The following is an 18,547-nucleotide window of genomic DNA, read 5'->3' on the forward strand; positions in this document are numbered from 1 at the left end:
TAATGATATTGAGCACATTTCATGTGCTATCAGCCATTTATATACCTTTGAAAAATGTTAAATTGGGTTATCTTTTTATACTTGAGTTGTATTTTGCATATCCTGGATATTTATCAGATATATGATTTGCAAATATTTTCTCCCTTTCCTGTGAACTTTTTACTTTCCTTTCTTTTCTTTTTTAATGTTTATTTACTTTTGAGCATGCGTACATGCAAGGAGGGGACAGGATCTGAAGTGGGCTCTGTGCTGACAGCAGAGAGCTGAATGTGGAGCTTGAACTCATGACCCGTGAGATCATAATCTGAACCCAAGTCAGATGCTTAACTGACTGAGCCACCCACGAGCCCCTGAACTTTTTATTTTCTTGATAGTGTCCTTTGATGCGCCAAAGTTTTAATTTTGATGAAATCCAATTTATTATTTTTTTTATTGCTTTTGCTTTTGATGTCATATGTAAAGAACTATTGCCTAGGGGCGCCTGGCTGGCTCAGAGGGCAGAGCATGCAGCTCTTGGTTCACACATCACATTGGGTGGAGAGATTACTTAATAATAAATCTTAAAAAAAAAAGTATCGACTAATAAATGGTCACACAGATTTTCACCTACATTTTCTTGTAAGACTTTTATAGTTTTACCTCTTATACTTAGGTCTTTGATAAATTTTGAGTTAGTTTTTGTACATAGTGTGAACTATCAGACCTAGAATTCAAACAAGGAGTTTGCTTCTCCTTTACTTTGTGGTGGAATGTACCAGAACTACATAAAATTCCATACTGAAGTCTGATTTATCACCTGAAACTAATATTACCCTGTATGCTAAATGGAATTTAAAGAAATTTAAAAAGAATTTTAAAACGTAAAGATTTTTATTTATTTATTTTTCAAGTGTTTATTTATTTATTTTGAGATTGAAAGAGAAACTGACCAGGGGAGGGGCAGAGACAGAGGGAGGGAGAGAATCTCAAGGAGGCTCTGCTCTGTCAGTGCAGAGCCCAGCATGGGGCTCAAACTCATGAACTGTGAGATTCTGGCTTGAGCCAAAAACAAGACTGAACCACCCAGGCGCCCCAATGAAACTTTTTTTTTTCAATGTCTATTTTTTTTAATGTTTTAGTAATTTTTGAGACAGAGAGAGACAGAGCATGAGCAGGGGAGGGGCAGAGAGAGAGGGAGACACAGAATCCGAAGCAGGCTCCAGGCTCCGAGCTGTCAGCACAGAGCCTGATGCGGGGCTCGAACCCACAAACCGTGAGATCGTGACCTGAGCGGAAGTCAGACACTTCACTGACTGAGCCACCCAGGCGCCCCATCAATGTCTATTTTTGGGAGAGAGAAGAAGTGGGTGAGGGGAAGGGGGGGGGGGGAACAGAGGATCTAAAGAGGCTCTGAGCTAACAGCAAGGAGCCCAATGTGGGGCTTGAACCCATGAACTGTGAGATCATGAACTGAGCTGAAGTTGGATGCTTAACCGACTGACTGAGCTACCCAGGCACCCGCTCCTCCAAAAAAGATTTTTAAAAATCTGATTGACTTATTTATTGTTTTTTTATTAAAAACATTTTTTTAATCTTTATTTTTGAGAGAAAGAGAGAGAGAGAGAGTGAGTGGGGGAGAGACAGAGAGAGAGGGAGACACAGAATCTGAAGCAGGCTCCAGGCTCTGGGCTGTCAGCACAGAGCCCAATGCGGGGCTTGAACTCACGAACTGCGAGATCATGACCTGAGCTGAAGTTGGATGCTTAACCAACTAAGCCACTCAGGTACCCCTGATTTATTTATTTATTTAATGTTTTATTTATTTTTGAGAGAGAGACGGAGTGTGAGCGTAGGAAGGGCAGAGAGAGGGAGACAGAATCCAAAGCAGGCTCCAGGTTCTGAACTGTCAGCACAGAACCTGACACAGGGCTTGAACCCATGAACCGTGAGATCATGACCTGAGATGAAGTTGGATGCTTAATCAACTGAGCCACCCAGGTACCCCTAAAAATCTGATTATAATACTTCTGTTTATACAGTCGTGTGTGCTTAAATGTTAACACTCATCTGAACAGAGAGTTCTAATTTCCCTATCATCTAACAGCCTCAGAAAACCCGATTTTAAGTCACCCAGAACTTCAATTAAATAAACTTTCCAGTTGGATGTTATACAATTAAATGCTAATGTGCATATGAAAAAATAAGCTAGTAGTTTCCAGAAAACGGCTGAATAGAATGTCTGAGGTAGACCAAAAGACTGGGGATTCCCTTATGCCCTAAAAACCAAATGGAATCCTTGACTGAATCCTGATCTTAATAAATCACTCTAAAAGACATTTAGGAACAATTAGCTACATTTTAATATAAATTTGGTATTAGATGATGTTAAGGAATTATTTTTAGTTGTGTAGATGTAATCATGATTCTGAAGTTATACAGGAAAATTTGCTTTTTTAAAGAGATAGATAGTGATGTATTTAAAAATAAAATGTCAGGGTACCAATAATTTAAAATACTTCAGAAAACAAAATAGCTGAAGCTCACGTAGCAAAATATTGTTAAAACATATTACATATTAAAATGTTAAAAATAACATTATTCAAATAATAACAATTTCTTATTTGGAAGACTAGGAGTTTAAAATCCAAAGCAGAGTTAAGAAAACTATGCAGGGGCGCCTGAGTGGCTCAGTCGGGTTAAGTGTCTGACTTTGGCTCAGGTCATGATCTCGCAGTTTGTGAGTTCCAGCCCCCCATTAGAGTTGCTGCTGTCAGCCTGTCAGCACAGAGCCCGTTTGAAATCCTCTGTCCCCCTCTCTCTCTCTGCCCCTCCCCAACTTACGCTCTCTCTCTCAAAAAATAAACAAAACAATCCTTAAAAATTAAGAAAAAAAGAAAAAAACTATGCAAAAGTGGCCTAAATTTAGGAAAGCAGGACTTTGTGGAGTAGGAGGTGGGGTGGGGCTAAGAAAGATTGACAGTGCTTAGGTATTAGTCAAAATTATTTATAATTCATAAAGGTTACTGAAAACCGAATAAAATTTAAGAAGCTCCATATGGGTAGGAGCTAAGTCTTTTACTCAAGATTCCATCCTCAACTCCCACTACAATCAATGATTGTTACTGGAAGATGCTCAATAAATATTTATTGAATAAATGGATGAGGAGACAAAAAACCATGTCTTCCCCATAAGGGCCAAATATTTGCATTTACACTTTGCTTCCAAAATGGTTTCAAAGAAACTTTTTTTTTTCAGGATTCACAAAACTTTATTCATTTAGAATTAACAAGCTGTTCACATATCACTTAATATTGTTTCACAAGCTTGTAGGACATGGATTATCTTTGAGGAATTATTTTGATTTGCATGACGTTTACAACTTTGTGCACAGTATGGTATTTTCCCTGTAAGTAAATAATAAGCAGTCTGAATTATCACATGAATTCTAAAACTTTGAGGGTTTTTTTTAATTATTATAATGAAATACTAGCATGGTGAGATGTAATGTTTACAGTTTTAATCTGTCAGACCCATTTCCTCTAAAATAATTAGCTGAAATTATATGATATCACACTCGCTTCCATTAAAGCCAGACACAGGCAACTCTCATTTGTGTGTTTGATAGTGGGCGACCAGTGGTGCATGTCACCACGAACAGCACATAATCTCATGCTACATTGTTTGGGTATTTTATAATATATTTTCAAAATTTTTTATTCAAATATAAATTGACACACAGTGTTACATTTGTTTCAGGTATAAGAGGCTTATACTATTAAGCAGATCAAAATTTTAAATTATAAAAACAACCAGAATGAAAAAGATAATTAACTAGTTACTCCAACTGAACAGTAAATTTTTATTTAAGCTGCCTAAAAACCAATATAGAAAGCATATTTTCTATATTTTATAAAAAGAAAGTAAATGAGTACTTCTGGAGATAAAAAGCCTTTACTGGTACTGAACTATATCTGACTTCATAAATTCTTATTAAAAGTAACATGGGGAGGGGCGCCTGGGTGGCGCAGTCGGTTAAGCGTCCGACTTCAGCCAGGTCACGATCTCGCGGTCCGTGAGTTCGAGCCCCGCGTCGGGCTCTGGGCTGATGGCTCAGAGCCTGGAGCCTGTTTCCGATTCTGTGTCTCCCTCTCTCTCTGCCCCTCCCCCGTTCATGCTCTGTCTCTCTCTGTCCCAAAAATAAATAAACGTTGAAAAAAAAATTAAAAAAAAAAAAGTAACATGGGGGATGCCTGCGTGGCTCAGTCAGTTAAGCATCCTACTCTTGATTTCGGCTCGGATCATGACCTCACAGTTTGTGAGATTGAGCCCCATGTCAGGCTTCTGTGCTGACAGCGCAGAGCCTGCTTGGGATTCTCTCTCTCTGTCTCTCCCTGCCCCTGCCCGTGCTCTTTCTCTCTCTCAAAATAAATAAATGTTTAAAAAAAAGTAACATGGGGTATCACAGTAGATAATATCTCAGACATTTCAATTATATAAAAAACCACTCAACTGAAATTTGGAGATACTAGGAAAATAAAGTTTTCCTTTCTTAAGTTTTCCTTTCCTTTTTGTCAACATGAAGATAAACTTACATCAAGGCCAGAATCCAGATATCCAGATAATAAGCATAATAATATTCTAATGAGCCACTTCACTCATGGCTGCCTTAATTCTCAAGGGTTACTAATTTTTCAATATTCTGTGAGGTGAGAGACATGCATAATTTTACTTCAGGTCCTAGATAAGACAAAGAGAATAAAAGAATTTAGGTGCTTCTGTCCAGGCCTTTTTCTCTGCTGCTCCAACAACTCTATGGGTATTCTTCCATACTTGGTGCTGAGGACTTTTTCTTTCTGTTCCTTGGAGAATAATCCATCCTTACCTCTTCAACCAAAGTCTCTAAGAGGAAGATTCCCAAATCCCAAAGATACCCAGTTCTGACAACTTCCTAGAAAGACCATGTTAAATAATTGGTCAACCACTATTTTTACTTAGAAATTCTCACTGTCTTTTAAAATACACAATATTTCTAAAAGCAATTCCCTCTTCTAAATAAAACCAGTGACTGTCAATGGTACCAAAATTCTTCTGCTCTCAAATTAAAAACCTTGTAATTCTTTGATTTCTCATTTTATTCACATCCTTCTCATATCTACTTAGTCCCCACATCTTATCATTTCTTTCTGTTTTTTGTTTTGTTTTGTTTTGTTTTGTTTTGTTTTTGAGAGAGAGCAAGTACAAACAGGGGAGGGGCAGAGAGAGAGGGAGAGAGAGAATCCCAAAAGGAGTCAGTACTGACAGCGCAAAGCCCAACGCAGGCCTTGATCTCACAACCTTTGAGATCATGACCTGAGCTGAAAATTAAGGGTAGGATGCTAAACCAACCAAGCCACCCAGGCGCTCCTCATTTCTCTTTTGAAGTCTCCATTCTCTCCCTTTGCCATCCCTTCTCTACCTATTCCAAGCCCTTACCATTTCATATCTGGATTATCACAACAGCCTCTCACCTGACCTGCTTCTACCCATACTTATCCTCTACACTTTGACATCCTTGCCAAAATAAGCTTAGGTGTTATTTTAATCCTGTTACAGCCAGGCTCAAAAACCTTCCATGGTTTCCCAGTATCCTCTGGAAAAAGTCCAAACTCTTTGAGGATGAACCTCAGGACACTGGAAACCTCTCCGCAGGGCACCTGTGCAATCTTACCACCCTTTACCTAGTCTATGCAAACCCCACTTATCACCACTCTCTGAGTCCCCTGCTCAGGCCTGCCACTATTCTCACAGTAATACCCCATCTGAATTTATTTTTTCTTTATTCCAGTGAAATCCTAGCTACAATTCCAAGTTCGACTTACTTTAGTTTTACTTCCTCTTTGAAGTCCTCTACTCAGAGTATAGCACATAGTGGTCTCTCCCTTAATTCAAGAAACATTTTAAATAGATAAGGCACTATAGGCATACAGATAACACAACTATTCCTGACTCCTTACCAGCAATACTTATTAAGCCTTAAAATATGCTTGACACAGTGCTAAATACATTATACATACTACCTAATGTCAACCTTTACAAAAAATCTGTGATGTACTACTATAGTATCATTTTATTTATTTATTTTTTAATTTTTAACATTTATTCACTTTTGAGAGACACAGAGACAGCGTGTGAATGGGGGAAAGGCAGAGAGAGAGGGAGACACAGAATCCGAAGCAGGATCCAGGCTCCCAGCTGTCAGCACAGAGCCCGATGTGGGGCTCGAACCCACGAACTGTGAGATTATGACCTGAGCCAAATCCGGACACTGAACCGACTGAGCCACCCAGGCACCCCTATAGTATCATTTTATAGATGAGGAGGATGAGACTCAGAGAGGTTAGATAACTTTCCTGGGACCAGAGAGTAATGGTGCTACCACCTGTCACTGTGCACTACTGCAGTGAGCTGTGAACTGCACAAGTTGTGTTGTTATCCATAGCAGAACTGGTGGGTGAAAACCTAGGATAGTCTGATTCCACAGACTGTGCTCTTAACTATTACATTATACTGCCTCCCCAAGGATCCAGCTGGCAAGGAAATTACAATCTGAATTCTAGTTGGTATCACAACCACATTTTTCTTTTTTTAATTTTTTTTTAACATTTATTTATTTTTGAGACAGAGAGAGACAGAGTATGAACGGGGGAGGGGCAGAGAGAGAGGGAGACACAGAATCGGAAGCAGGCTCCAGGCTCCGAGCCATCAGCCCAGAGCCCGACGCGGGGCTCGAACTCACGGACCGCGAGATCGTGACCTGGCTGAAGTCGGACGCTTAACCGACTGCGCCACCCAGGCGCCCCACAACCACATTTTTCAAAACCATAAAGTGAAATACCCTATTAGCAAGACAGAGAATTAGAAATTAAGATATACGAGAAAGCCTAGGATATATAGATGCTATATCATTTACTAATAAAACTATTTATTAATAAAACTATTCTTACTGAATATATATATCTAGCTTTCCAGAAAGTAGAGCTCAAGTTGGGAACAAAAAACTCCACGAAAACCTGCTGAGCTCAGGGCTCCTGGGTGGCTCAGTCAGTTGAGTGTCAGACTCTTGGTTTTGGCTCACGTTGTGATCTCAGGTTCGTGAGATCGATCCCCACATTGGGCTCTCTGCTGACATTTGTGGAGCCTAGTTGGGATTCTCTCACTCTCTCCCTCTCTCTCTGCCCTTCCCTTGCTTGTGCTATCTATGTCTGTCTCAAAATAAACAGATCAACAACAACAAAACCTGCAGAGCTAAACACTTACTCGGCAATGCTAAAGGCAACATTAAAAATCAGAACACGTGAGGGGTGCCTGGGTGGCTCAGTCAGGTAAACGTCCTACTTCAGCTCAGGTCAGATCCCGTGGTCTGTGAGTTCGAGCTCCACATAGGGCTCTGTGCTGACAGCTCAGAGCCTGGAGCCTGCTTCAGATTCTGTGTTTCCCTCTCTCTCTGCCCCTCCCCCACTCATGCTCTGTGTCTCTCTCAGTAATAAACAAAAGTTAAAAAAAAATTTTTTTTAAGCAGAACAATTGATCTTCTTTCCTGTCTTAATTTTTTCATGTTAAACAAGGCTCCGTACCTCTTAGCCGCTTTATTTTTTCTTTCTTTCCGTAAAGGTATTGACATTCATTTGCCATTACACTGTCCTAGTTTCCAGTTCCTATCTCCAAACATCCCTTCATTTGAGCCAGCCCGACATTTTAATGTACTTTCCACAATAAAAGGTACCCCAATTGACTGTTGATTCTTCCTTATGAAATTACTGATACTTTAGTATTCCAACTTGGTTTGCCCTATTGTTATAGTTATAGCTTTATTATTGTGTAGTCAATATGTTTTACAATTCTGTAACTAAATTTTAAGGTAGTGACCCAATTCAATTAATATTGTACAGGAAAATAAATTTTAAATCTTCATAAAGGGCACTTATGATTCATATACAGCCTATAGTTTGGCTTACTCTGAAGCACTTACATTATTATTGTGAAGATATTCAATTGCCCGAAGGATCTGGAACAGGTATTTTCTAAGTCGTTTACTCTCCAGTCCGTGACAATAATGTTGTAACTCATCTAATACTGTGTGGTCAATAAATTCAAACACCAAATGAATTTTCTTTTTCTGTCTAAAAACTTCAATCAGATTGACCAGGTTTTCATGATGAAATTGCTATTGACAAAAGAAACAGATTTTTAATAAATTATTACGTGCACAATAATTTGTACATATAACACATATAATTTTAAAGTTTATTTATTTTGAGAGAGAACATGCATACATGTAAGGGATGGGCAGAGAGGGAGGGAGAGACAGAATCCCAAGCAGGCTCTATGCTGCCAGCAGGGATTGATCCCACAAACCATGAAATCATGACCATAGCTGAAATCAAGAGTCAGATGTTTAAACAGCTGAGCTACCCAGGTGCCCCAAGATCTATGGAATTTTAAAAAGCAAAAATATTCTTAACTTCTTTTACTCCATGCATTTCAATAGAAAATTTTCAACTTATTTGCTTACATTCCTATTTTCTAAAATGCTAAACTTGGGGCACCTGTCTGGTTCAGTTGGAAAAACATGCAACTCTTGATCTCGCAGTCTTGAGTTTGAGCCCCACATTAGGTGTACAGATTACTCAAAAAATAAACTTAAAAAAATTCTAAACTATTTCATAATTAATACATATAAAACAAGGGGAAATGTACTGCCTTACTTGAGGTTGGCATTTGATTGCTTACTAAAATAACTTGGTTAGTGTACTATAATACAACTTGGTATTATCCTTTAACTTGGTTTATAGTTAAATTTAGTATCTGAAATTTAAAATGTTTTTACATCTTTGGGAGCCTGGGTGGCTCAGTTGGTTAAGCATATGACTTCAGCTCAGCTCATGATCTCACGGTTTGTGAGTTCGAGCCCTGCATAAGTCTCTGTGCTGACAGCTCGGAGCGTGGAGCCTGCTTCGGATTCTGTGTCTCCCTCTCTCTCTGTCCCTCCCCTGCTCTGTGTGTGTGTGTGTGTGTGTGTGTGTGTGTGTGTGTGTGTGTCTCAAGAATAAACATTAAAAAAATTTTTTTAGGGCGCCTGGGTGGCGCAGTCGGTTGAGCGTCCGACTTCAGCCAGGTCACGATCTCGCGGTCCGTGAGTTCGAGCCCCGCGTCAGGCTCTGGGCTGATGGCTCGGAGACTGGAGCCTGTTTCCGATTCTGTGTCTCCCTCTCTCTCTGCCCTTCCCCCGTTCATGCTCTGTCTCTCTCTGTCCAAAAAATAAATTAAAAAAACGTTGAAAAAAAAAAATTAAAAAAAAATTTTTTTAATAAAATATTCTTACATTTTCAAGCGAGCATGGATTTCAGTGCCATTCAGTACATGATATGAATTTTAAGAAATTATTTTATTAGTTTGATCCTAAAGTCTCAAAAGTAAAACATAAGTTCCAAGTGGACAGTATAAATTAATAATACTAGAACAAGAGCATCAAAATATCTAGAACCCTTTCAGATATGTGAAAAAACAATTTATAGCTATAGGACTTTATAAAAATATACCATTGTTTGTGGATACCTTTTTGTTCATTGTCTGTAATATTCTATTAAGCAATAAAACATCTTTTTAAACTAGTAACACTGTTAAAATAACTTTCAAAGAGTAAAAATGGCATGTACCAGTCTAGAAAACAAATCAGGCTCCATATTTTATGCTGCTTACTTTAGTTTTTAACACGCTGAATTATTACCAAATATTCTCAAATATTTAACATTTTCAAATTACCAAAAACGTTTATTCATTTGGCTAAAAACTGAGAGGTACAGGGGCTCCTGAGCAGACTCTTAATTTCTCAGGTCATGATCTCAGTTTCATGAGATCTAGTCCCACATCATGCTCTGTGCTGACAGTGCATGGAGACTGCTTCTGATTCTCTCTCTCTCCCTCTCTCTCTCTATGCCCTTCCCTGCTCACGCTTGCTCTCTTTCAAAATAAATAAATAAACTTAAAAAATTTAATTGAGAGGTATATTTTCAATGTTAGATTCATTAGAAAACTATGATTTTATGAAAAAATACTTGCCTTTATTCTAATGGCACAATATCAATTTTTCGACTTATCTGCACTAACACATAGACCTAAGTCCTTAAAATATGACCAAGAGAAAAACATGCCAGACACATGAAAAGATGTTCAGCGTCGCTCCTTATCAGGGAAATACAAATCAAAACCACACTCAGGTATCACCTCACGCCAGTCAGAGTGGCCAAAATGAACAAATCAGGAGACTATAGATGCTGGAGAGGATGTGGAGAAACGGGAACCCTCTTGCAACTGTTGGTGGGAATGCAAACTGGTGCAGCCGCTCTGGAAAGCAGTGTGGAGGTTCCTCAGAAAATTAAAAATAGACCTACCCTATGACCCAGCAATAGCACTGCTAGGAATTTATCCAAGGGATACAGGAGTACTGATGCATAGGGGCACTTGTACCCCGATGTTCATAGCAGCACTCTCAACAATAGCCAAATTATAGAAAGAGCCTAAATGTCCATCAACTGATGAATGGATAAAGAAATTGTGATTTATACACACAATGGAGTACTATGTGGCAATGAGAAAAAATGAAATATGGCCTTTTGTAGCAACGTGGATGGAACTGGACAGTGTGATGCTAAGTGAAATAAGCCATACAGAGAAAGACAGATACCATATGTTTTCACTCTTATGTGGATCCTGAGAAACTCAACAGAAACCCATGGAGGAAGGGGAAGGAAAAAAAAAAAAAAAGAGGTTAGAGTGGGAGACAGCCAAAGCATAAGAGACTGTTAAAAACTGAGAACAAACTGAGGGTTGATGGGGGGTGGGAGGGAGGGGAGGGTGGGTGATGGGTATTGAGGAGGGCACCTTTTGGGATGAGCACTGGGTGTTGTATGGAAACCAATTTGTCAATAAATTTCATATTAAAAAAAAAAAGAAAAACATGCCAGAATATAATGCCAGATTCCCTTCCTATTTTTGTTCCCAATTTCCCTGATTGGCAAGATGCCAAAATGCTGCAGTGACAGCATGCTGGCAGTATCAAGAACAATTGACTGGTTTTGGACACTACTCTACTAACCCTTCAACTAAGGAAAATTACTGTTTACCTGTCCAGTCTTTATTTTAAAGGCAAAAGCAACAAAGAGTTAATGTGAGTTAATAAGCACCATGGAAGATCCACCCAGGGTAAGGAATCAGGTGTTTTCTCAGATAAACCATGAAACTCCTATAAATGCTCCATTGTCACTTTTCAAATTGTTTACTTTTGTCTTCCTTCATTAATCAGATAACTTTTCTACAGATATTATCACTAATTACTCTAACTGTAATTTATTAAACAAAATTCTAGAAGATAAAAATTTAATTCAAATAAATAAATCACTATGGCAATCTTTTTAGACTAAAAATGTGAAATAATCCAAGAACTCTCTCTTGTTAGGTTAGATCAAACAAAAACTTCTGTAAGAAATAAGCCAATGAATAAAAAATTTTTTGAAAAAAAAAATAAGCCAATGAAAATAAATAGCTAAGGTATCTCAAAACAGTTTGTATAATAACAATAAAGTACATTTTCAAATTCATCTCTGTGTTCTTGCCACATATTGGTTGTTTTACAAAATGATAAAGTAGAAAAAAATAATCACCTTAAATGTAACAGAGTTGAATAAAGAGCAAAAGATATTGCCTGTGAAAAGATCTTCTGATCAGATTTTCACTTATGATGTACAGTAACTGCCTTACATTATTACTGTTTTAGGTGATCAGGAATAGGACTGGCAACTCACAAAATCATAACATCTTTACTGACTTTAACTGCTTTCCATTGTCTAGAGACAGAGCACTTCAACAATCCACACATATAGATGCCTAATATACTTATTCTACTTAAAAAACAAATTGGAGTGTCTGGGTGGCTCAGTTGGTTAAGCATCCTACTCTTGATTTCAGCTCAGGTCATGATTTCACAGTTCATGAGATTGAGCCGGCATCAGGCTCAGTGCTGACAGTGTGGAACCTGCTTTAGGATTCACTCCCTCTCTCTCTGCCCCTCCCTTGCTTTCGTGCACACTTGTGAGCTCACTCACTCTCTCTCTCTCTCAAAAATAAATAAACTTTTAAAAACATAAAAAAAATTTAAAAAACAAATTCATCCATCATATCTAATATCGGTTTAAAAAGAAAGAATTTCAAAGGACTAGAACAAATAATCCTAAAATTTGTGTTTTTTTTAAATTTTTTTTAACGTTTTTATTTATTTTGGGACAGAGAGAGACAGAGCATGAACGGGGTAGGGGCACAGAGAGAGGGAGACACAGAATCGGAAACAAGCTCCAGACTCCGAGCCATCAGCCCAGAGCCTGACGCGGGGCTCGAACTCACGGACCGCGAGATCGTGACCTGGCTGAAGTCGGACGCTCAACCGACTGCGCCACCCAGGCGCCCCAATAATCCTAAAATTTGTATAGAATCACAAAAGACCTCAAATAGGCAAAGAAATCTTGAGAAAGTAGAACAAAGTCTGAAGTATCACAGTCCCAGATTTCAAGATACACTACAAAGCTAGAGTATCAAAACCATATGATATGGGTACAAAAAAATTATACATAAATCAAGAGAACAGGACACAGGATCAATGAACCACAAAGATAAATGGGAGTGACACAAAAACTGACACACAGGTCAACACACAACAATTGACCTATATGGTCAATTAATTGACAACAAAGGAGGTAAGAATGTACAATCAGGTAAACATAATCTTTTTTTTTTAATGTTTATTTATTTTTGAGGGAGAGAGAGACAGAGTGTGAGTGGTGGAGGGGCAGAGAGAGAGGGAGACAGATTCTGAAGCAGGCTCCAGGCTCTGAGCTGTAAGCACAGAGCCAGATGCAGGGCTCTAACTCACGAGCCATGAGATCATGACCTGAGCTGAAGTCGGAAGCTTAACTGACTGAGCTACCCAGGCACACCAAAACATAATCTTTTTAATAAATAGTACTGAGAAAAGTGGACAGCTATATGCCAAAAAAAAAATGAAACTGCACCGCTTTGAACACCATACACACAAAAAAAACCTCAAAATGGATTAAAGACCTAAATGTGACACCTGAAGCCATAAAATTCCTAAAAGAAAACATTAAGCAGTAATCTCTTAGAAATTCCCCCTTAGCAATGTGTTTATGAATCTATCTCTTCAGGCAAGGGAAACAAAAGCAAAAATAAATAAATGGGACTACACCAAAATAAAAAGCTTTTGCACAGCAAAAGAAACTATCAACAACAAAAAAAGCCAACCTAGTGAAAGGGAGAAGATACTTACAAATGATGTATACATAAGGTGTTAATATCCACCATGTATAAACAACTTACACACCTCTACAGTAAAAAGATAATACTATTTAAAAATGGGCAAAGGACCTGAATAGACATTTTCCAACAAAGACATACATATGGCCAACAGGCACATAAAAGATGCTCAACATCACTAATCATCAGGGAAATGCAAATCAAAACCACAATGAGATACCACCTCACACTAATCAGAATGGCTAGTATCAAAAAGAGAAGAAATAATACGTGTTGGCAAGGATGTGGAGACAAGGGAACGCTTGTGCTGTGTGTGGGGACTATTAATTGGAGTAGCTACTGTGGAAAACAGTATGCAGGTTGCTCAAAAAATTAGATGTAGAAATACCATATAATCCAGTAATTCCAATGCTGGGTATTTGCCCAAAGAAAATGAAAACATCAGTTCAGAAAGATACATGCACCCTGTTTATTGCAGCTTATTTACAATAGCTAAGATATGGAAGCAACTTAAGTGTCCATCCATAAATGAATGGATAAAGAAGATGTGATGTATGTGTGTTCATACACACACACACACACACACATATACAACAGAATATTACTCAACTATAAAAAAGAATGAGATCTTTTTTTTATTTTTTTAAGTAATCTCAACACCCAATGTGGGGCTCAAACTCACAAGTCTGAGATCAAGAGTGGTACACTCTACTGACTGAGCCAGACAGGCACCCAAAAATAATGAGATCTTAATATTTGTGAGAACACGAATGGACCTAGAAGGTATTATGCTAAGTGAAATAAGTAAAAAAAAAAAAAAGACAAGTACCATATGATTTCACTTATGCGTGGAATCTAAAAATTACAAAACAAATCAACAAACAAAAAATCAAACAGACTCTTAAAAACAGAGAACAAAATATTGGTTGCTAGAGGGTAGGGAGGAACAAACTGGTGGATGCCAGAGGGGAGGGAAGAGAGTGCATGGGCAAAATAAATAAAGGGATTAAGAGGTACAAACTTCCAGTGATAAAACTAAAAAGTCATAGAGATGAAAACTATAGCATAGGAAATATGGTCAATAATATTCTAATGACATTGTATGGTGACAGAGGATGACTACACTTGCCAAGGTGAACACTGAGTTGTGTACAGAATTGTCACATCACTATGTTGTACACCTGAAACTACTATAACATTGTATGTTCAATATACTTCAATTATAAAAAAGAGGCAAATATTACTTTCATATCATATAAAAATGAACGAGAGTATGTTTTCTTCATCATATAAAACATCTAGACTATGTTGTGAAAGTCATAAACCTTAAAGCATCTAGACAAATTCCAATAAATAAAATATGTAGATTAAAAATTTTTTTAATCACTCGTTTTGTACCTAATCTCCAAAGAATGCTAATCCTTTCTTCACACTCCTGAGTTCTTTCCCCTGGGTTGACCTGTCATACCCACACAAAATTCTATCTTCTGCCCCCATCTCTAAAAGCACACTAGTCATTTTTACTTAAATATATTCCTGTCACCTCAAATTCAACATTTCTAAAAGTGAACTACTTCCCAGACCATTTCTTGTTTGGGTCTTTCATATTTCCATCAATGATAACAGTCACTGAACTTCAATTCTTTTTTTCTCCTCCCTTTGTTTCCTTCTACATCCTTTCATGTCTTTTTTTTTTTTTTGAAATGTATTCTATTTTAACTTTACTTTTCTCACTTTAAATTCAAATTGCTGCAATCCAGCAAGGGCTCTCGTGATACTTACCAGGATTCTTGAATTAAATTTATGAGCTCTCGCTATTTTTACTCAGTCTTCCAATCTATTCTAAAAAATAGTGCTAGATTAATTATTTTGAATTCAAATATTCCACTTCTTACAAAATCAAGTTTTGTCCCTTTTTTGTGTGTGTGAAATGACATCAGTTTTTTTTTTTTTTTAATGTTTTGGTTTTGGTTTTTTTTGTTTTTTTTTTTTTGAGACAGAGAGAGACAAGAGCATGAATCGGGGAGGGTCAGAGAGAGGGACACACACAGAATCTGAAGCAGACTCCAGGCTCTGAGCTGTCAGCACAGAGCCCAACGTGGGGCTCGAACTCACAGACCACGAGATCATGACCTGGGCCAAAGTCGGACGCTTAACTGACTGAGCCACCCAGGCGCCCCAAGTTTTATCCATTTAAGAAAAGACTTGGGGCACCTGGATGGCTCAGTGGGTTGAGTGTCCAACTCTTGATACTGGCCCAGGTCATGATCTCATGGTTGTGAGATGGAGCCCTGCATCAGGCTCTCTGCTGAGTGTGGAGCCTGCTTGGGATTCTCTCTCTCTCTCTCTCTCTCTCTCTCTCTCTCTGCCCTTCCCTCGCTCTCTCTCAAAATAAATAAACATTTAAATAATTTTTAAAAAGACAAGACTTTAAAACCTAACTCCTGTTTACTTCTCTAATATCATCTCTTTCTACTTCTTTACAAAAAAACTCTACAGGCAAAAGTCTCTGGTCTCTCCTCAGAACTACTTGGGCATCTCTGAGTTTATGTTGTTTCCTAATGTGGAATAAATTAGTTTCTCTCTCCTGCCTAAATTCTGTACATGCTTTAAGGCCAAATTCATGTTCTATTTCCTCCAAGAAAATTTCTCTACCCAACTGGCCTTTGTGTTAATCAACTGGCATTTATTATAAGCCACTTTCTATTCAGTATGGTTTTCAAGTGCCCTCCCATCTTTCTAATTAAATAGTAAAAAGTTCTGAAAAGGAGGTACTGCATTATAATCTCAGCATCTGGCAAAATGCCTTTCACAAAGCAGATATTTTTACTAATTATTATACCTGCATATTTCTGAACAAACATTTCACAACATTTGGCATAACTTTTGTTACATTATACATAAGCATATATATCTTGTATTGCTATAAAATTTCAAAATACACACAATAAGGTAGGGTACCACACTTCATGCCTACTATATGTCTTAATATATGTGTTAAATAAAATATTCCTTTTATAATTTTTTACTATATAACAATTCCTCTTTGACTTAAAGCAACTAAGGTAAAAGAAACAAACCTTTAAAAACTTTATTTCTCTCGTTGCAATTTTGTTGACAGATTTTTCTGGTTTCTCATAAAATATCTTAATGGCCACTATCTGCCCAGTATCTTTATGTTTACATTTCATGACTGTTCCATAACTTCCCTCTCCCACTTTTCCGAGAGTTTCATACATCTCCATTTTCAAACCTGGATTCTTCTTCATAAAAATAAAGAAAGAAAATGTTAAGCATTTGTACTTTTATTTATTCAAGCTGCGCAATGCATTTCCACAATAAACCCGTATTTTAAAATACCTAAACATAAAAAAATATTAATCTTTTCCACAGACTCTTGTTTGTCTTTGGGACTCTGCCACCTGCAGACAGTAGGGTGTCCTTGTGGGGCTCCAGCCTCACCAGAACTTAGAGATCTTCCTGCTGTCTCGGTCATTCCCATGAACACTAAGACTGAAGATTCCTTCACTACATGTCACCCATCAGGAGTGGGGTCCGCACACTTCCTGTCATGAGCCCGTCAGGTATGGGGGTTCCCAAAATACTGCAGTCGCCTACAGGTCAGACACCGGACCCAAGAAAACCTCAGCCCCACCCGCTCCTCAAACCAGACACCCGGACCAGTCGCGCCCTTCTTCCCGAAGTCGACCTCATCCAGTCAACCACCGACGTCTCAGCCCATTTTGTAATGCCGCCAGCCAGGTTCCGCGGAGACCCAGCGGGTCAACTAAACACTGACCCTACTTATCTCGCCTGCCCAGCTAAATCCCGGCAGGCCACTACCATGGCAACGACGCAGCTGGCCTCACGCCCCGGGCTCTACTGCGCAAGACCGGAACAACGGCCCGACCCCACCCGACCCGGAAGAGCAAATGAGGCGAGGTGAAAGCGCTCAGAGAAAGCTTGCGTGGGGTGGGGTGGGGTGGGGTGGGGTGGGGTGCGGTGGGAAGTTTATGGATTGAGACCAACTCACAAGGTTGGTTTTGAGCTGAGAGCGGGAGGACCCCCATTTTGACAGCACCCAGGGTCTTCACGTCTTCTAAGGAAGGGCCACAGAGGCGCCAGCTTGCCCGACCAGCTCTTAGATGCCTCCGGGCCAACGAACACCTGCCGCTGGTGCTGGGTCCTAAAAGGATACCTGGTGTCATTAAGCGGAGTCATCTTGTAAAACAAGTCTTTCCAAGGAAGTCTTGTGTAATTACAGTTGTCTAAGTTACCTAACGTTAAATTGCGTAGAGCTCAGTTCGACCTCAGCCATTGACATGCATCCTTAAAACGCAGTTAAGATGGTTCAAGAACGTTTCTTGAACACCTATATGCTTAAAAAAAATTTTTTAATGTTAATTTATTTTTGAAGGAGAGCAAGCGTGAGCCGGGAGAAGGGCAGAGAGAAAGGGAGATAGAGAATCTGAGGCAGGCTCCAGGCTCTGAGCTGTCAGCACAGAGCCTGACGCAGAGCTCAAACTCACGGACTGCGAGATCATGACCTGAGCTAAGTTGGATGCCCAACTGACTGAGCCACCCAAGCGCCCCTTTTGAATTTTTTTTGAACTCATACTCCTCCTTTTTAAAAACGCCCTCTTGGGGCGCCTGGGTGGCTCAGTCAGTTATGCGTCAGACTTTGGCTCAGGTCATGATCTCGCGGTCCATGGGTTCGAGCCCCGCGTCGGGCTCTGGGCTGAGGCCTCAGAGCCTGGAGCCTGCTTCCGATTCTGTGTCTCCCTCTCTCTCTGCCACTCCCCCGTTCATGCTCTGTCTCTCTCTGTCTCAAAAATAAATTAAAAAAAAAAAAAGTTAAAAAAATAAAAACGCCCTCTTTGGGAAAACAAGTAATTCAAAATTGGATAGACATACCAAAATTGCTTGACATATAAGGGGACAGCAAGAGAAAAAAAAAAGTTATTTAATTGCTTAAGAACTAGGCATTGGTGCCAGCCTCCATAAACTGTCAATTTCCATAGCAGTTATACATTGCTAGATAAATGACATAATAGGGATTTTTTGCAGTTTATCCTCATCATTTTCCTGCATGTAATCCTACCTAGATGTCTTCATCTTTAGCTTTGAGGAGAATTATATATCCGGAAGACAAACAACATTCAGCTTTTGACTTACAGAATCACATGTGTGATGCATAGTAGAACC

The 18,547-nt window shown here is 38.9% G+C and overlaps 1 protein-coding gene across 3 annotated transcripts in view; it reads right to left on the reverse strand.

Annotated features, from left to right (window-relative positions):
* Positions 1 to 17,236, reverse strand: part of CDKL3 (cyclin dependent kinase like 3) — a 101,826-nt gene extending 84,590 nt beyond the window's left edge. For 2 of the 3 annotated variants that reach the window (XR_006298377.1, XM_043587908.1), the window contains exons 1-3: positions 17,142 to 17,236; positions 16,423 to 16,605; positions 7,989 to 8,183 (exon numbers count right to left, since the gene is read on the reverse strand). Coding sequence is in view for 1 of the 3 variants with exons in the window: in XM_043587908.1 (XP_043443843.1) it covers positions 7,989 to 8,183; positions 16,423 to 16,587 (360 nt within the window). In the remaining 2 variants the exon portion in view is untranslated. The remainder of the gene's footprint in view (positions 1 to 7,988; positions 8,184 to 16,422; positions 16,606 to 17,141) is intronic. The other variant, XR_006298378.1, reaches the window with a different exon arrangement.
* Positions 17,237 to 18,547: the final 1,311 nt, after the last annotated feature.

Source organism: Prionailurus bengalensis, chromosome A1, assembly GCF_016509475.1.
Source record: "Prionailurus bengalensis isolate Pbe53 chromosome A1, Fcat_Pben_1.1_paternal_pri, whole genome shotgun sequence".
NCBI lineage: Eukaryota > Metazoa > Chordata > Mammalia > Carnivora > Felidae > Prionailurus > Prionailurus bengalensis.